Source organism: Maylandia zebra, linkage group LG20 (assembly GCF_041146795.1).
Source record: "Maylandia zebra isolate NMK-2024a linkage group LG20, Mzebra_GT3a, whole genome shotgun sequence".
Classification (NCBI taxonomy): Eukaryota; Metazoa; Chordata; class Actinopteri; order Cichliformes; family Cichlidae; genus Maylandia; species Maylandia zebra.
In genome coordinates this window covers 19,347,520-19,367,824 of record NC_135186.1, presented here as the reverse complement: position 1 = coordinate 19,367,824, position 20,305 = coordinate 19,347,520, and the positions used below count along the sequence as shown (strand labels likewise).

The following is a 20,305-nucleotide window of genomic DNA, read 5'->3' as shown; positions in this document are numbered from 1 at the left end:
GTTTTACGGCAGCTTCTTCAATGCGTATCCTCCGTTCCTCTCAGCGGCTCTTCCAGTCGAAGACACGTGACCAGAGGAGGCAGCAGGCATTTAACCAAGCTAGGAAGCCTCGGCAGCAGTCTCTCCAGACCACGCAAACAACTAGAGAAATAAGAGCTACAGTCATACGTCTGTGTAAATGTTCAAGTGAAATACAAATGTGTGAAAATGGAGCACAAAGCCAACACATTTGTTCTTTCTTCATTTTTTTTGAACTGCTGCCCTGTTTGCAACATTATTTAAACCTATTTCATTTCAGCTGAAATAGTTCCAAATATTTTGGGTTTTTAATCTCATATGATGTATGAGATCATACTATAAAGTAACCCTGCCATTCCACATTCAAGTATAAAACCGCCATACTTTCAATCTGCTTCACTGTGAACAGCAGCTGTTACAAGCTCATCTGTCTGTGATATGCACAATTACAATACTGTGCAAAGGTTTTGAGTCACCTCTCATTTCTTTCCATTTTGCTTTCCAGGAGCCAGACATTCAAAAATCAAAAAATCAACATTTTCACACCTATGCTTTTTTTTATTTGTTTGTTCAATCATTAATTCTGACCTATCAATCATTTCAGCATCAAAAGACACACCTACACCCACTCCTACCCAACATACACACTCGTATACACACATTGACGTAAACAATGGCAGAAAATTATGGGAAATTCAGGAAAGGAATAAATAAGTGTTGTCTACACATAACAGAAAACATAGCAAAGAACCAATCTTCAGTGATATCTTTAGACACTTTGTTTTGGGCAGCCTGTAATGAAAACAAGGAATTTGTCCCCATTTCTTGAGTTAAATCTATGAAAAATGCCAAAGATAACACAATTTGACAGGCACTAATTAATAATTGTATCAACAGGCTTAGCTTGACCATTTTCTTTTTGTTGAACACTTGGCATATCTCAGAACGGTGTGCAGGGAGTCTCTAAAACATCTGAGAAAGCTAGAGTTTTTAAAAACTCTACAGCAGATGAACAGTATCTGAAAGTCAAAAACTGGAAAAGATCCAGCAAAGACCTGACACAGGACCTGAGAGATGCATCCAATCTGTTGTTCACTGAAGACTCATTAGAAGTTGTCTCAGAGGAAAAGTGGCTTTCATGGCATGGGATACCATCGAGTATCATGAAAGTTTCTCTGTGCAGGCAAAATTGAATTTTAGAGTGCCGAGGGCCGAAGACCTCTCCCTTCAGTCATTTATGAGCAGTCTGTACTCAGTCAGGCACACAGGGCTCTATTCCACATCCTAAGTATGAGCTCTTGGCTTCTGGCAGAAAGTAGAGTCCTAAAATGTGGCTGAATAGCATTAACGTTTCATTTGTCCCTACACCAATTAAGCTTTTACATCAGAGCTTTGTGTAGCACAGGGGTTTTCTGTGGAGTATTGGTTGCTTTTAAGCTGCTTGGTTTGTCATTATCGATCCACTTCTATTTGGTATTTCTTTAGTCTTTCTTTTAATGTTTATTGGCTCTTTTAAAAAGCAGTTTCTGTGACAGCACTTTACACATTTCTGTAAAATTTGTCTTAGGGGACAATAAAGTATACTGTACCGTATCAAGAAGCCATTAATAAGAAGGAAACTGATAGAAATGGCAAACCAGAGGCAACAGGACTTATGTAGAGATTAATCAAATTTGATATTTTTATTTAACATGTTGCCATTATGTAACGATATGGCCCAGAGATGAGCTTTGAATGTTGTTCAAGAACCCTTGAGAACTATTTGTGAAGACACTTACAGAAGTTACAGGAAAGTGTTCCTAAAAGAGAGTTCAGCCTGTGTAAAGATTAAAGGTGGTCAAACACTGAATTTCAAGCTCGTTGGGACTGTGGAAACTGGAGTTTGCTTGTTTGTCTTATTTTATTTTCCCAGGTCTTGATAGATCTTTGCACCTAGTTCATCAGCAATGAATGAAGCAATGAGGTCTGTTTCAAGACTAAGGGAGAACAAAATCTTTGTCTCTGATGTCTGTGAGCTGAGTTCTGCAGCTAACAATGTCCAGCAGAATGCAGTTCTGTCAGAGGAGTGCTGCAGCCTCAGCTGCGCGGGGACTGAGAGGAGCGTGTCGTCGCTGCTGGCTCTGGCTCTTTAAATACTGGCTGCCTCCGGCACTTCGCGGCCGGCCGAGGGGGGAGCCCAGCCCCGGTGGGCCGGTTGCAGCTCTCCTGGGCTCCTGCAGGAGGCACTGCAGCGGGGTTTCTGTCCGTGGTGCTGGAGAGTCGGCAGTCTCTGTCCGGGGTGCTGAACGGCTCGGTTTGCTGCTGCCGCCTCGCAGACTCGGCCCCCTGTGTCCGGCTTGGCTCCGCACTTCTTTCGGGCTCGTAGTCGTTGGAGCGTTACCGGAACGTCCTTCTGCCCGGAGATGTGTCTGCGAGGGGGGAGGGGAGGGCAGTAGTCTGAGCGTAAGGTAAGGCCGAGCTGTGTCTGCGTGACAAAGAGCAGCGTATGCGTGGATGTTGTGAGGCCTCGGCTGCAGACTGTGACGCTGGATTTGGTGCCGAGCGGTGCGGATGAAGCGAGGACGTATTTAGGTTTCCATGTTTTTAACTCGTTTCCTTCCACGGAGAATCATTGGAGATCTGCCTTTTCATCCGATTATTATTATGGGCCGCTAGGTGTTTCCGGCGGTTCTTTGGCGGCCCCAGAAGTGAGAGCCCGAAACGGGAACAGCCCGTCCTCCGCCGGCCGCAGGCCTGGTGGTGCTCAGCCGATCGGCCTGTAGCTCATTCTGTGTTCTCATTTCTCTTTTTGTCAATTGCTGTCAACGTGAAAAAAAGCTTTCAGCAGGATGAGGTCACCTGAAACTTTAGTCATCCTGAAATCCCGATCTGTCACGTCTACAGCTGACTGCTGTCGACTGCCTTCTAGGACGTAGCCTGCTTTACTTTGAGCTCCAAAATCACGAGCATTGATCAGAAAGTCCATCTGTTTACTGATGGAATATTTGAATAGTTAGACTGTACGCTCACACAACATGTCTGCATTGGATACTGTAAGTGTCAAAACGGGGCTCCCCCCTCACGAAATAATTTAGTCATACTTTTGAACTAATGGATATTTGTATTGTTCTTGCCGTCCAATGATTTTTAACTTTAGCCAAGAAAAGTGGCTCAATCTGCAACAAGACCGTTGAAATAATTCAAGCTCATCTTTCCAAAGCTAAATAGATAGCAGTAAATCATTACGTAAGAAATATATTTGTCTACATTTGATTTTGATGTTTTCTGATATGAGAATCAAAATACAGATTTTGGTCAAATCTGTTTGGATGTGGAATTCGCTCACTATATAAACATACAACACACAACAGCAACAGCTAATGTTTGGTGTTCCCAGTGACATGCTACATTGCTGTCTGAGCATGTACAGTATACTAGACCCATGTGCACCCACATATTTCTCCAAAATACACATTTTCTGGTACCTTTGGAAAGATTTTCTTTTAGAAAAGTAGAGTTTTCACATTTCTACCGCCATAAAATTGTGGGATTCACAAGAGAAAGATTAAAGATCTTTAGTTAGAATATAAGCAAGCAGCTTAATATAGTGTATAACATAGTTGTCCTACAACACTAGCTGACTGTAAGGTGGTGTTGTGTGTTTTGTGTGTTTTAGCCAGCAAAAATGAGTTCAAAGTTCAGACTCTGAGCCCGCGGTGGACCAGTACAGAACCAGTCAACCAGAGAGGACAAGCCTCAGTGACAATGTACCTATCTGTCTGCCTGCCTGTCTGTCTGTCTGACTGTCTGTCTACACTTCCTCACTTGTGAATGTTACTCATGTCCCTCTGTTACTTAGATGAGTCAAGACACTACAGAGACACGAACACGAACCCGCTCCAAAGGCATCCGGGGTCAGTATATACACACCCACACACACAAATAAAATTTCTAATACATTAAAAAAATGTTGAAATGAACGCTATAGTTTGCATAAAGCTCTTATCATTTTCACCATGACAAAGAGGGTGGAGTACTGAGAAAGCACTAACACACTTGCTTACCAGACCTTCCTACTTACAACAGTAGTCAAGACAGCTGTAGCTGTTGTAGATGAAATTCATTTTTGGAGTGTTGCTTGGACGTATCTTTACTGTTGTAAATGGACTGATTCTTACATAGCACTTTTCTACTCTCCCGGAGCACTCAAAGCGCTTTATACAACATGTCACATTCACCCATTCATGCCCATTCACACAAGACCTTCTTCTATGCTTTTTAGAAAAAAAGAAGCTAACTAGCACATACATTCTCAAGTGAATGCATCAGAGAGCAACTTGGGGTTAGTATCGTGCATGCAGACTGGGGGCGACAGGGATCAAACCAAAAACCTTCCAATCAGCAGGTGACCTGCTCTACCACCTGAGCTACAGCCACCACATACCCTGTGGTCTACTCATAGGGTGCAGGCTTCCTATGGATGCTGGCATTGAACTGTGTGCTGATAATAAGCAGATGGTCACTTTTATCTCTTCTTCTTTTATCATTATCTTGTTTTTTTCATTTGCCTTGGCACACTCCTCAGAGCAGTTCTCAGCACTTACCAAACACATTTTAACAATTTTTCCTGTGCCATGCATGCTGAAGGATAGAACTCTCTCCAAACCATTATCATTTGTGACAAATGCTTGTTGTGCATTAGTATTTTAAATTATCATGTGTCATTAACCTGCATATAATCTTAAATATTGACACCGAAACAAAAAATTGGCATGCTATGTGTAAAAATATAATAGTACATCTCGTCACTCTGTGGGACAAGATGTCCTCTAATTCTCCAACTTACATTGTAATGGAGAAGATGCCATCTATCTCTTACAGTAAGCAAATCATGTCGACTATAAGCAGAGCTCACAAGATAATACGCTCAGAGTTTTCACTTCAGTTAAAGCCAAATTATTGTTATATCAGTATCTAACATGTCTTCCTGTTTCATCAGAACTGGTGGCACAAGAAATGAAGCAAGACTTAAGGTAAACGAGTTTATAACTCAGCATAAAAAGTTATAAATTATATATATATATATATATATATATATATATATATATATATATATATATATATATATATATATATATAATGTGTGTAAAAAAATTGTATTTCTTTTGACTTGATGTGTGTCAGTAGCAGTTGTCCCACTCCTGGATGTGATGGTAAAGGCCATGTCAGTGGAAGGTACTCACGACACAGGAGGTAAGATTGTTAAATATATATAAGAAATCAGTCAGTCATCATAAAAGACTGTATGCTGCCTAGTACATAGTGTGTATATGAAAGCTTAGGTGTAACAAATCAGTGACAGGCTCTGGTGCCATGTTTTTGGTCCTTACCCCTAGGACATGCCGAGCAAAAAAAACCCCTCTCTCTCAGTCTTGCACGCTCTCCCTCTCTCTCTCTCTCTCTCTCTCTCTCTCTCTCTCTCTCTCTCTCTCTCTCACACTCTCTCTCTCTCTCTCACACACACACACACACACACACACACACACACACACACACACACACACACACACACACACACAATGAATACAGTGAATAAATAGAATCATATAGTTATAATAGTAACTATCAGTAGCATCATTTCGGCTTCTCATCAGCACCATGGACAGCAACCCTAGTCAGAGGTTGGGGGTAACAGGCATATTTATTTAAGCTTATGCTATAAACTCATGCCATCTTCTTCAACTAGACAACCGTAAACCTAAACCAGGTTTAGCCATGCTGACGTAACTGTACCCTAATGTATATAACAATGGAAGAAATGAGGAAAACACACTGACCACAGGTCCTCATAGACTGGCTAGACAGGGTTATCATACCAAACAAGCACATTCATTTTAGAAAGCCCTTCTAGGTATGTTACACACACATATTACAGTATGAATACATACATTCAATACATAAATGGTAACAATGCTTCAGTTCTTTACAAAAACACAAACTACATGTCACCAAGTCTTGGAACTCGTGCTGTCGTATTCTGTTCTTCTTATTTTGAGCTCCACTGTTTTGATTCAACTTGCCAAGCATATTTGATGATATTGCTGCACTGACAAACTATTGTTTTTCACTAACTGTATTACAAACTGTTGCAGAGCTGATGTCAGCAGGTTCATGTGCATTTTCCACAAAATGACAGAGAGCAAGGTGAAAAAATGCAAGTAAAATCCCAATTTAAAAAAAAAATTGGCACACTGTGTAAGAGGAAAATAAAAGAAGGCAATGATTTGTAGAGCTCATATATTCATATTTTATTCATAATACAATATAGAAAACAAATGTTTAAACGTTACTATTTCATGAAAAATATAACCTCATTTTGAATTTCGATGTCAGCAACGCATCTTAAAAACACTGGAAGAGCACAACAAAAGGCTGGAAAAGTAAGTGGTACTAAAAAAGAAACACCTAGAGGAACATTTTGCAACCAATTAGGTTACTTGGCAGCAGGTCAGTAACATTACTTACTGTGAAAACAGCATCTTAGCGAGGCAGTGCTTCTCAGAAGTAAAAATAGGCAAAGTTCATCATTCAGGAAAAAAAATGCAAATTGTGGAAAAATCTTAGAATAACACCAAAGTGGGCAAAATGGAGGCTCATCCGATCTGTGAAGACTAGCCTCTGTCAGTGCGCCCCAGGGTGGCTGTGGCTACAATGTAGCTTGCCATCACCAGTGTGTGAATGTGTGTGTGAATGGGTGGATGACTGGATATGTAAAGCGCTTTGGAGTCCTTAGGGACTAGTAAAGCGCTATATAAATACAGGCCATTTACCATTTACCATTTAGCCTTCACAAGATGAGGAACGATTTTAAAAAGCCCCATGTTTTACTTGTTTTACTTAGACAGAGAATCACACACCCACAGAGAAACTCAAACCCTGGGTCTGAGGCCCTGTGACTAGGGATGGGTATCGAAAACCAGTTCTTGTTGAGAACCGGTTCCCACTGTTTCAATTCCTTGGAATTGTTTGCCAGTTTTGCAAACGATTCCCTTATCGATTCCAGTCGCCCCGAATGACGTCACCACGTTGCAGAGCGTCATTTACCTGGCAGGAAACACGGCGCCTAACGCTCAAAAGTTTGATTATATTTTATGAGAACGGATGACAACAGGGCAACTTGCAATACTTGAAAAGTAGATATTTAATTTAAGGGAGGAAACACTACGAATACGCGATCTGCCTTATTACAAAACCTGCCATTACTGTGCATTTAGGTTACCATGATGAGAGAGACAGAGTCTGGCTGGCTCAGATGCTGGCAGTTCTCACTGCTGTCTACCGGTAGCGTCTCCTTTCAGGCCAGGATAGACGAATGTCACCAAGCAGTGACTAAGGTTGTGGTCAAAGGCTTGCACTCATTTGCCAGCAGATGCCCCCGATTTTCAGTAAGTGAATGTGTTTAATTGTAGGCAGGGACATTACTGGATATTCTTGGGTAATTGCTACTGAATCATTTATGTTGTACTTTGTTATTGCTACAGAAGAATATTTATTTTATTATTTTACATTTATAATTGTTTTTCCTGGGGACCCTGTGACACCCCATTGAAGAGCCGTAGGCTGTGGATCTCTTAAGATCTCACTGTTGGGTTTGTAAGGCCATGTTACTCCTGAAGATATAGAGAAGATATAAAACAAAGTTCTAAGCTAATCAACCTTAGTGTTCTCCTTTTTTAAAAAGAATCGATAAAAGAATCGATAAAGAATCGAATCGTTAAAGAGTTGAAAATGGAATCAGAATCGTGAAAATCTTATCAATACCCATCCCTACCCGTGACCATTATTTGTATTTTTTCGCAATGTAGTCAGGATGACAAAAAGCCAGAGCTCTGTCTAGCCAAATATTCTGTCGTGTTGCTGTGCTGAAGCCAGGTTTTGGCATCAACGTGCAAGATACAGGAGACAGGACGTGAAAGCCTTTAACTTTTATTATTTGTAACCTACAAGGAAGAGAGATAAACAGAGAGCCAGGTCAGAACTGAACCAGGACACGTAAAGCAGAGGACTACACAGGAGAAGCATGAGGGATGATGCAACAAGCAATACAGAGGGTTTAAATACAAAAAAGCAAATGGGCAAAGTGGAGACACCTGAAGAGCACAGCTGAACTGAATCTGACTAAATAGACAGGGGAAGCAAAACTGAACATAGTGTACTTTCAATTCATTTTTTTTTGTCACATTCACAGTATAACATGCAGCGAAATGCTTGCGTCTGAGCTGCGCACAGGCTGCAGACATCGCTCCAAAGGTGTGTGTAGCTTTACCACTATACCAACACAACAAGAGACAAGGAACTATCAAAATAAAACAGGAACTAACTGAGCAGGCAACAGATTCATATATAAACTAGACATGGCAACAGAAACACAGATTTGACATAGAAACAGAAAGGTAAACACTGAAACAAGACTGACTGACTGAGGACTAAACACAGACAAGACAAGGGCACAGGAGAAAAGGGAGGCAAAAATTCAAGGGACTCAAAACATAAACTGAATATACTTGACCTAAAACTAAAACTAACATTTTTAATTAAGAGTTTAGACAAAAATAAAAAAAAAAACAGGACTATGACAGAATTACTAAATGGTAAATGGCCTGTATTTATATAGCGCTTTACTAGTCCCTAAGGACCCCAAAGCGCTTTACATATCCAGTCATCCACCCATTCACACACACATTCACACACTGGTGATGGCAAGCTACATTGTAGCCACAGCCACCCTGGGGCACACTGACAGAGGCGAGGCTGCCGGACACTGGCGCCACCAGGCCCTCTGACCACCACCAGTAGGCAACGGGTGAAGTGTCTTGCCCAAGGACACAACGACTGAGACTAGAAATATTATGATAAACAAAATTAGAAAGTCTTCACAGAACAAATCCCCAAATAAGTTCACTAAACACAAAACGCTGGGTCAATGACCTTGGAACTATGGCATAAACAAACATTAGCTCAAAACTATCACACTATCAAACATAAAGCGCTAGGGATTAAGCACCTTCTCTAACTTGTATTCACAATTAAAACCGAGTTAGAATTACGAATTAATCTAGCAAGCATGACTTTGGACTGCGAGAGGAAGCCAGAGTACCTGAAGGAAAAAACTTTGTTGCTAGTAGTATCTAGACTCTCCAGTGTTGCTCACACACCTCAATATAGTATGTGACAGAACACTAATTACTTGTTAGGTTTCTTTCTGACATTATACACATCAGTAACCATGTTTCTCTTTTCAGCATACTTGGTTGCCCAATTGTGAAGAAAAGGAAGCTGGAGGAGGCTGAGGCCGGGGAGAACCAGTCCGCTCCCAAGAGAAAGAATCAGTCTGCTAAACAGGCAGCAGATGGAGGGTTGACTGCAGACAGTGACACAGCAGAAGAGGAAGAGGAGGAGCAGAAAGAGAATGAAGGGGATGAAGAAAACAAGGACAAGAAGGCCAAAACAACAAGCAGGCCAGAGTCAATAAAACGTGAGTAAATCCAAACTAGAGCAGTTGCCTCCTTACCCGCCAAGCAAAACTGGCTCCTGTATACATAGTTATTTTAAGTATGTACAGTCAGGGAAAACAATTATTTGAACCCCTGCTGATTTTGTAACTTTTCCCACTACCAAAGAAATGGTCAGTCTATAATTTCAATGGCAGGTTTATTTGAACAATGAGAGACTTTACTTTATTGATTTATATAGTACTCTTCACAGGATAAAAACCACAAAGTGCTTCACAATAATATAAAACAGATAAACATAAAACAGTACAATCAAATATACAGCACAAATCTAATTAAAAACTAGTCTAAAGATGGAGGGAGAGAATTCCACAACCTTGGGGCCACCGCTCTGGTTTTAAAACGTGTTCGGGGGACTACCAACAGCCTTTGAAATCAATAAAGTAAAGTAAAGTAAAGTAAAGTAAAGTAAAGTAAAGTAAGAGACAGAACAATAACCAAAAAATCCAGAAAAATGGATTTGAAAAAAGTTACAACTTAATTTGCATCTTCATGAAGGAAATAAATATTTGATCCCTTTGCAAAACGTGGTTTAGTACTTTGTAGCAAAATCTTTTTTGGTAACTGGAGAAGTCAGACGTGTCTTGTAGCTGGCCACAAGTTTTGCACACATCTCAGGGGGGATTTTGTCCCACTCCTCTTTGCAGATCCTCTCCAAGTCATTAATGTTTCATGGCTGATGTTTGGCAACTCTAACCTTCAGCTCCCTCCACAGATTTTCTGTGGGATTGGAGACTGACTAGGCCACCCCAAGACCTTAATATGCTTCGTCTTGAGCCAATCCTTTGTTGCCTTGGTCGTGTGTTTTGGATCATTGTCATGCTGGAATACTCACCCACGACCCATTTTCAATACCCTGGCTAAAGGAAGGTGGTTCTCACCCAAGATTTGATGGTACATGGCCCCATCCATCCTCCCTTTGATGTGATACAGTTGTTCTGTCCCCTTGGCAGAAAAACACCCTCAAAGCATGTTTCTACCTCCATGTTTGACGGTGGGGATAATATTCTTGGAGTCATTGACAGCATTCTTCCTCCTCCAAACATGGCAAGTTGAGTTGATGCCAAATAGCTCGGTTTTGGTCTCATTTGACCACAACACCTTCACCAAGTCCTCTTTTGAAACATTGAGATATTTCGTGACAAACTTCAAAGTTTGAGTAGTTCTGGCCTGATTCCTCACCGTTCTTATTCTCATAAACTCCACGAGGTGAGATCTTGTGTGGAGCTCCAGACCGAGGGAGACTGGCAGTTATTTTATCATTCTCCCATATGCGAATAATCGCGCCAACTGTTGTCACCTTCTCACCCAACTGCTTGGCAATGGTCTTGTAGTCCATTCCAGCCTTGTGTAGGTCCACAATCGTGTCCCTGACATCCATGGAAAACTCTGGTCTTGGCCATGGTGCAGAGTTTGGAATCTGGATCGATTGATTGCTTCTATGGACAGCTGTCTTTTATACAGGTAACGAGTTGAAAAGGCTCCAAATGTCAGCTTGTTACCTGTATAAAATATAAATGGGAGCCAGAAATCTTGCAGATTGATGGGGGATCAAATACTTATTTCCTAGTCAAAAGTTTGGACACACCTTCTCATTGAATGGTTTTTCAGATCTTTTATTGTTGTAATTTGTTATGGAATAATAAACTGTAAAGCCTCTGAAAATGGAGGGGCTGTGCATAAAAGTTCCTAAACAGATAGCGCAAGACCTTTGTTAACATCAATCTTGTTTGTGGTGTACAGACACAAAATTACAATTTCTGTCACTGTCAACTCTGATGTTACTCTGATGTGGGTGAAGTAGATCTTAAAATGTAATGCCTACTTACATAAAAGTAACATTGTAGACTTTGAAAAATATTGATAAAGGTACATGTAGTTGTAATTCCTTACTTCAACCTGAAACTGATCCGAGTTTCCATTTTGTAGTTGAAATATAGACACATTAAAGCATATGTAATCCAGTGTCACAGAAATGAGCTTTGTATAAAAACAAGGACATTAAAAAACATAATCAGTATTTCAGTGACTGTGACGAACAGAACCGTTTCAAGATAGCGGAGAGTTTGGCATGAGTGTAGACCAAAGCCAACTTCCAGAACAGTTGACTTTGGTCTACAGTTTGGTTTGCATGCTTCACTTCACTCTTGCTAAACAAATCACATCAAGTCACCTGCAAGATCAGTCACAATGCTTGTTTTTGTGAGATGACACAGACAAAACAATCTGTGGCAATGACATTTATCTGTACTTTGAACTCCACAGCAGAGGCCTCACAGGTGACAAAAGTAACAGCAGTGTGTCCTTCAGCTGACCTTGACATGAACAAACACATCAGTGCAAAGGCTGAGAACAAAACTGTGAGTGAGAAAGCTGGTGAGGAAGTAAAACCTGCTGATGACCTTCAGCAGGAGGAAACAGAGACAAAGGATGTGAAGGATGCTTGTCTGATGACAAAGAATCAGCCATCTGCGGAACCCGCAGAGCTAACAGGCATTCCTGATCTAAAAGAAACAAAGGAGGTGGAAGAAGCAGAAGAACAGGAAGAAAATGGACAGCAAAAAAGTCCTGAGAATATTGTAGAAGAGAGGGTAATAGAAAGACAAGTGATAAGCCAGAAAAACTCAGATCATCAGTATTCAAGTGGTGATTACGGCCATCTGGCCAAAGAGTCAAAGCAGCATAAGAGGGAAGCTGATGAAGAAGAGGTCGAAGAAGAGGAAGAAGAGGAAGAAGAGGAAGAAGAAGAAGAGGAGGATGGAACAGACAGGGAGGTCCTCCAAGAGGTTGACACTCCTTACACTTTGAGTCCACGCACTCAGGGATCTGAAACTGAGGTGTCACTCAGGGAAGAAAAGATCTGTACTCCCATGACTGAGGAAGAAGAGGATGAAGAACAGGAAGGGGAGAGAGAGGGGGAGGATCACAGACAAGAGAAGGAAGACAGTGAGATCCTGGGGGAGGAAGAGGAGGACCAAGACTCCAGTAAAGCCTCTCCAACAACAGTGGTTATAGAGGTCCGCTCTGAGGATGATGATGATGATGATGATGAAGATGAAGAGGAGGAAGAGGAGGAGGAGGAGGAAGAAGAGGAAGGAGAGGAGCAGGATCGTGTCTCAGAGGGCTCGGGAATAACAGACGACTCAGAGAACTGGGATATGACTCGGGGGAACCTGGGGCTGCTGGAGCAGGCTATTGCTCTGAAGGCGGAGGAAGTGAAGGAAGGCCAGGAGAGCCGGAGCTCCCTGGACTACCAACCATACACATCATCCAGCAAGAGCTCAGAGGCTGCTGCTGTAGCCCGCCGCACCACTCACTACAGCAAAGGTAAGAAACAGCAAAGTCAAATGTGAACGTGTTTGCATAGAAAGTAGGTGATCACTATCTAAATAAAATTCCAGAAAAAAAGGAAGTCAAGTGTCCAACGCCAGGGTGTGATGGGACGGGTCATGTGACTGGGCTGTATCCCCATCATCGCAGTCTGTCTGGATGTCCTCACAAAGACAGAATCCCTCCAGAGAGTAAGTATAGCTTACCATTAACTTCACTGACCAACATTCAAATGTGTGCACTTTGAATTATCACCATGATTAATAAATACTGACCAATAATGCTAACACACAAACCTGTTTCTAAAAAAGTGTCCCTAATATTGTAGGGTGTTTACCTTGCGATTTAAAGTGCCTTAAGGTGATTGGTGCTATATGACTGGCCAACACTGAATTGACTAGATAATAAAATCACCAAATTCTAGGTAGCATCCTGCAAATTTATATTTAGTAATGTTATTTCGGAATACAATATCATCATAGGTTTTCACAGATGGGTGAATCCCTATCTTTACTTTTGGGGTGCTTTTTTTTCCCTGACCTGTATGTTTGTTTATTAGTTGTGAGGTGTTCCACAGCATTAGACGTCACATCCTCAGCATATTAAGTCAACTATTTTACATAGGCTTTTAACTTTTTTGGAATTCAGGTTGTAAATATTATTATTAACTCTACCAGCTTTACCATTACTCTTACTTCCACTACTGCTGTAAATTCTGTATCTTTGCCACTTGTCCTTTTCTAGCTCATACAGGTGTACACGTACATTACTACTGTTACTGCTGTGAAACCACCTAATGCAAGATAAATGCACTGACCTGAGTTTGCACTTGCTGTGTGTCTGTAGTCCTGGCCATGCATGAGAACGTCTTGAAGTGTCCTACTCCTGGCTGCACAGGCCAAGGCCATGTTAACAGCAACCGCAACACACATCGCAGGTTAATAAAGCACTCGATACACTCTGAACACTTTTTACAACAGTATATGAAACAGAAATTGACTGTCACTACTTCATAGAAAAGAACTTGTAAAAAGAGGCTTGTATTCTGATGGTTTTTTTTAAATAGTTTAGTGTTAAAGATCCTAGATCTGATTGCACACACACACACACACACACACACACACACACACACACACACACACACACACACACACATTTGCAAAATAATACTGCATAACATTTCATTGTGCTCACATCTGCTTACACTGCTTTCCCAGCAATTCAGTGAGTTTCTATTGATGAGCATTTTATTTCTTTAAATGCAATATCATTGGCATGCCTCCCCATCAGTCTGTCCGGCTGCCCCATTGCCGCAGCTGCTAAGCTGAACAAGAACCAGGACAAACAGGTTCATTTACAGGCTTCAGCCAGTGAACCCTCTTCCAATTCTGACAGAGTGCTCAGGTGAGACATGCAAGAAAAATTTTCAACTAATTGATTCATACAATGTTAAAGTATCAGTACCTAAATCAGGGCTCTTTTTTTAGGCCCATGTGTTTTGTCAAACAGCTGGAGATCCCTCAGTATGGCAGCTACCGGCCCAACACGGTGACCACTACACCTCGAGCAAACCTGGCCAAGGAGCTGGAGAAATACTCCAAGGTGTCTTTTGACTATGCAAGCTTTGATGGTCAGGTTTTTGGAAAGCGTACGCTCATTCCAAAGACACCTAGCACTGCTGAAACATCACCCAAAGCCTTCAAAAGTAAGACACAATTTCACTTTGCTTTTATTTCTTAACAACTTACAGGCTTTTTATAACCAATCCAATCCAACTTTATTTATATAGCACTTTAAAAACAACAAAGTTGACCAAAGTGCTTTCCAATAATAAAACAGAGACAGCAGTTAAAAAACATACATTAAGCAGACAAAGAAATAAATATAAATAACAATAAAATAAATACATAAATGAAAAAGAAGATAAAAATAAATCAGTATATATATTAAATATTAAAACATGAGTAAAATAGACAATAAGATATACAATGAATAAGATTAACAAAATAAAAAGATTAAGAGTGACCAACAGCTGACTAAAACTGACTACAAGCTGACTCTGGTACAACTCCTAAAAAGCCTTTGAAAAAAAGTGTATTTTTAAAAGTGATTTAAACATTTCAAGTGTTGGGGCCAGCCTAATATGGAGGGGCAGTTTATTCCATAATTTGGGTCCCCCCAGTGTTTCAGTCTCGGCATGGGGACAGCAAGGAGTGACTGGTCAGTTGATCTGGGAGACCTTTGTGGACTGTATTGGTGTAGAAGGTCTGACAGGTAAGAAGGAGCCAGGACATTTAAAACTTTAAAAGCAAACAATAAAATTTTTAAATGAATTCTAAAATGGACAGGCAACCAAGTGTAAAGAGGCAAGAACAGGGGTAATGTGCTCACGTTTGCATGTCCCTGTCAACAGACAAGCTGCAGCATTCTGGACCATTTGCAAGCGTGATAGTGAAGCCTGATCAACACCAATATAAAGTCCATTACAATAATCAAGCCGAGTGGTCACAAATGCATGTAAAACTCTCCTAGTCACAAAAAGAAATAAAAGGTTTTACTTTAGAGAGCTGCCTCAGCTGAAAAAAGCTTTTTCTCACCACTGCATTTACCTATTTGTCCATTTTAAGAGCTGTGTCAATTTTTACTCCAAGGTATCGTTATGGTTTTAACATAAACTCTCTATGGCACTGTTTGTGAACCGCATTCCCTCTGTGCAAATTGTTATTTGTTTGGTATCTTCTGATCAATTGCAGTGTTATAATACATCCATATTACAAGTAGATGAAGGCTTAAATGAGATATTTCAAATGACAAAGGCAATATTTATCTCCTTTAAAGATACCAAAGAAAAAAACTTGGTGAATCTGATAAGCATTAAGCACTTTCCTTCACTGTCTTATTCTTGAATATATTTTAGAACCAAGCACTCCTGCAATCTCCAAACAATTTAAACACAGAATAATACAAAAAGAAAAAGATTATGTAGTTAAGGCTGGAAATGATGACCCAAATTAAGGATGCATGATGGACCGAGCAGTGAAGGAAAGTCAGGTACAGGTTAACATCCAAAAAAGTTTTTTTATTCAACCCCAAAACAAACTCGGTTAAACTACACAGAAAAATCTAAATGTTGGGCCCATAAAAGAGGTCAAAGTAACAAAACTACACAAGCACTACAACAACTGAAACAAACTGACCTACCTAAACAGACAAGTGGAAACTTAAATAGTGGCTGATCAGCCCACAAAAACAAAAAAAGGGATAAAACACACAAAAACCCAACTGAGACTAACATAACAAATTCCATTTCCCCCCCATGATCCAGAATTGTGGTATGACCCAATTTGCAGTTCTCCATATAAGCTTGCTCTGCCCCTTTTCCACCTCTTAGCTCATCAACCAAGGGACCCCAGCAGCTGTCACTGAGGTAAAGAAAACAGAAGAAAGATTAAATCATACATACATAACAGTGTAAACTAAAATATCCTCACTTATTTTAAAATACAGTATTATGTGAGTATATAAATGAATTAATTCTAAACCAAAACCAATTCTTTATTACCCTGTAAATGAAATCCTATATCTAAAGGAAGAAAAATGTAAATGTAGTGTTATGTGTAAGCCTCTGTTGTAACATTGATGTTTGGTGGACATTACCACTGTGTGGCTGTAACTGCAGCCATCACAATGCAATACAGGTGACAGTGAATAAGTAAAAGTAACACATGATACAAAAGAAAACTAAGCTACAAAGTAAAACATTAAAACAATTAAAAGAAACCAAACACAGAAACAAGAAGACACACACCAAACATGAGAAGAGAGACAGATGGGGAAAAATTCTAATTCTGTTATACATTTACCCTCCTCACATCCATCAAGCACAAGGTAACCTATCAGTTGAACTGTGGGAGGAAGCCGAACTACCTGGAAGATGCCAGGCACAGGGAAAACGTGCAAACTCCACATATGAAGGCCTCATTTGGTTCCTGGTTTAGACCAGGAGTCTTTTTGCTGCGAGGTGACAGTGCTAACCATTCTATGTGAAATGGTCTTATTCACATTTTTTATACCACCTTTCAAACATAGCTAGGTTCTGCAAAGGGCTTTTATAATGTTTTCCATTCACACTCACATGCTAAAGAGGCAGAGCTGCCATGCGTGACACCTGTATCAGAAGCAACTTAAGGCGCAGTCCTGAGATTATAGGGGCAGAGAACCACCTGAGTTATATCCAAATGGAATATGTCATTCTACAATTATTCTGATCAATAAATGACATTATACCAAAAAACAATTTTTGTCAGTAACGTCTATAAATTTGTATTAATAACTGTATGTTTTTGTATAAAATGTTTTACTTTTTTAAATAATTTATACATAAAAGTTTGTTTTTTCACTTGCCAAGCTCTGTATAAAATTGTATGAGGTTCTGCTATAACTAAAAGCAAACCTGAACTAGTACATATGTTGCACTCATATAGTCGTAGAATATGCAGTAATCTCCTCCCAATTTCATGTCTCAAGGAAATCATTTTGTTCCACTTGTACGCAGCTAAATTATTCCCCAAGGCATCCTCCCCCAGTCACAGCATGTCAGGAAGCTTTTCTATGAGCACCTTGTCCTCCAGCGGTTATGACTATAGCCAAGATGCAGAGGCAGCCCACATGGCAGCAACAGCTATTCTCAACCTGTCTACCCGCTGCTGGGAGAGACCAGAGACACTCAGCACCAAGACCAGGGAGCCCTGCACCAAGGTGATGCACAGTGAATTTCATTTAGACGCAAGCTTCTTTTTTAAAACTACGGTTTAAAATAGCCTAACAATGAACAGTGTATGAAACTCGTGCTCTTTGAGTTTGCAGTCACTACATTTGCACACTGTGTCCTCACTTAGGAGGCGGATATTGAGGTGGATGAGAATGGCACCTTGGACCTTAGCATGAAGAAGACCAAGCGGGAGGGAGTACAGTCTCCAGAGCCTTCATCTTCTTTGTCTTCTTCCTCTCAACATGTGGGAGCCATTGCATCTCAGGGCCAAACTCAGCAAGAGTGGGAAGGCCCACTTGACTTCACCAAAATGGGTGGTGTCAAAGAAGAAGACCACGAAGAGGTAAGTAGAGATCTACTGTAAATGAGGACAGCTAGAGAAAATGAAAGCGAATCAGAGCTGATTTGTTGGGAACCTACAGTTCTTAATAAATGTATTAGAGCACCTGCAATAAAAACAAGAAAAACACAAATACTTTAGAAATCTGTCAAGATTGAAGTCGTAAATTATTATTAGTGTCATATTAAACCATTAAAAATTTAATTTGGAACGCCAGTAAATATTTTCAATTTGACATCTTAATCAAAAAACAATAATGTACTTTACTGCTTTTTCTCCTTTCTTGAAAAATAATACATTAGAAAGTTCATTGATAACAGAAATAATTATATTTTAGCTTTAAATTGTTGGTTTGATTAAAGTGATGCACATGGTGGATTAACCATTACAGAACCATAAAAAATGATTTAGGGAACAAGTAGTACTGTTCAATTACCCTTACATTGGGTGGTGGTCTAATAAGGTGGCATGGTTTGTGGCTCAGCTGCAGGGGAGCGGTGAAGCTGCCCCACATATCTGTTCTCCATCACCTGGTCATGGCTCCCTACTTCAGTAGGATCCCTGGACCTAAGGGGAGAGGATCACTGAGCTGCAGAGAGAGTGGGCTGTAGAAATTATGCAGCGGACTGTCTTATAAGCTGTTTGCACAAATTAAAAAAAGACCTTCACACGCAGGAAGAACGTCCTGCCGGCCTGGGTCCTTGCTACAGTCACTTCTTTTCAGCCAGTGGAGGTGCTAACCCAGTTGCTGGCTGACCTGGTAGCTGTGCACCGGGAGCAGGCAGTGGTGCATCGCCATCTCCTAGATAAGCTGCGGGATCATTCCAAGCATGGGACAAGTGTAGTCGAATGTCTGGTTGCTTGGGCTGACTTTCACCTGAACATCACGAATAGGCCATAGTGCTGCTGCTCTCTTGCTCTTGACGAAGGCAGTCGCACTTTTTGTCACAGCTGCCGAGGCGAGCCGTGTGGAGTTAGAAGAAGGACCCAAGATGCAGGCAGTGGATAAGATGCTGGTGAGTTTATTTATACAGGGGTGAGAAGGCAAACAGGCAAGAGGGAAGACAAAACTAAAGACCTGAACTGGGAAAGCTAAATGACAAACCTGAGATGATACAAAAGGGGATGAGAGGCAGAGAGACGAGCTGGACACCGAATAACACAGACTGACACGGAGGAACACAGACGAACCGGCAACAGGCAGGAAAACACACAGGGCTTAAATACACACACCAGTAATCAGGGGGTGAGAGACAGGAGGGCAACACAGCTGGGAGGAATCTGGGCTGACGGGACAGGGGAAACGTAACCTGATCACACTCACATACGACACGGACCTTCACAATAAAACAGGAAACTCAGACACATGGAACCAGACAAGACATTGAACTAAACAGACAGATTCACAAACAGATGGGGTGACACCATAGACAGACAGATACAGACGCAGACTCAGAGGCAGACCGAATATAACACAGAACCTAAACAATCATCTAAAAAATGATAACAAACTAAAAGCGCTGGGTCACCGACCCAGGACCGTGACACTTTTCTCCTCTCCTCTCCTCCTCTCCCTTAGCTTCCCTGCTTGGCCTCTTGTGTCCTTGTCTAGTCTTGTGTTTTTTGTATTACTTTTCCCTGGAACAGTCTCTCACAGAGAGGAATTATGGATTTGATCAACTGGTCCCTGAATGCAATTGACACCCTTTTCTCAATGAGAAGTCTGGGCTCGGGTGAGCCTGAGTGTCCTGGAGGTACTTTCCCTGCTGGATACTTGATGGACGGGTGGCATTACTCGAGGGTTGTGTGCCTGGCGGGACTGTCGATCGAAGACGCTGAAGATATCTATCTATTCGGAACCATGATAACAGGGTTCTTGCTGATCGGAGCTGGCTTGGCCCTGGCTTATCGAAGAATTAAGAAAGCGAAACCGGCTGTTCAAACCCCCACAAGGCTGCCCGCTGGGATTGAAACGATGGGACGAGGCGTGAGTTCTCAAAATGGGCTCATTGAGTGCAGCACGGATAAGATCTTGGAGAAGCTTGCAGCTGCCGTGAACACTCAGAATAAGACCTCTGAGCGCAAATTGGATTACACCTTGGAGAAGCACTCAGAATAAGAGTTGTTCGCACTAAAGTAAAAGCCACCATCACTTCATGCGGCTACCACTTCAGCACCAGCTGTGATCTCAAGGCTGGAGCTGAACAAAAACACCCTGATAACAGACGGTGCTTAGACTGTTCCTCCCCTATGCAAGGCCACCTGGGTTGGCTGGAAGACTGTTTACTTAGCCTG

The 20,305-nt window shown here is 41.2% G+C and overlaps 1 protein-coding gene and 1 long non-coding RNA gene across 7 annotated transcripts in view; one reads left to right on the top strand and one right to left on the bottom strand.

The window, feature by feature from the left end:
* Positions 1 to 2,230: 2,230 nt before the first annotated feature.
* The window catches only part of myt1a (myelin transcription factor 1a), a 65,199-nt gene continuing 47,124 nt past the window's right edge, over positions 2,231 to 20,305 (top strand). For 3 of the 6 annotated variants that reach the window (XM_024799064.2, XM_024799063.2, XM_024799059.2), the window contains exons 1-12: positions 2,231 to 2,465; positions 3,857 to 3,911; positions 4,997 to 5,030; positions 5,182 to 5,250; positions 9,300 to 9,532; positions 11,835 to 12,896; positions 12,971 to 13,090; positions 13,746 to 13,836; positions 14,190 to 14,303; positions 14,387 to 14,604; positions 17,455 to 17,657; positions 17,798 to 18,013. In XM_024799064.2, coding sequence (XP_024654832.1) covers positions 3,857 to 3,911; positions 4,997 to 5,030; positions 5,182 to 5,250; positions 9,300 to 9,532; positions 11,835 to 12,896; positions 12,971 to 13,090; positions 13,746 to 13,836; positions 14,190 to 14,303; positions 14,387 to 14,604; positions 17,455 to 17,657; positions 17,798 to 18,013 — 2,415 coding nt within the window. In that variant the 5' untranslated portion in view covers positions 2,231 to 2,465. Of the gene's footprint in view, positions 2,466 to 3,032; positions 3,051 to 3,673; positions 3,765 to 3,856; positions 3,912 to 4,996; positions 5,031 to 5,181; positions 5,251 to 9,299; positions 9,533 to 11,834; positions 12,897 to 12,970; positions 13,091 to 13,745; positions 13,837 to 14,189; positions 14,304 to 14,386; positions 14,605 to 17,454; positions 17,658 to 17,797; positions 18,014 to 20,305 lie in introns of those variants that run through there. The other 3 variants (XM_024799060.2, XM_024799062.2, XM_076878145.1) reach the window with 3 other exon arrangements.
* LOC143414229 (uncharacterized) lies at positions 17,917 to 19,025 on the bottom strand. Its single transcript, XR_013094725.1, has 3 exons — positions 18,674 to 19,025; positions 18,453 to 18,577; positions 17,917 to 18,044 (listed from the first exon to the last, which is right to left on the bottom strand). It is a non-coding gene; the product is annotated as an uncharacterized LOC143414229 (long non-coding RNA).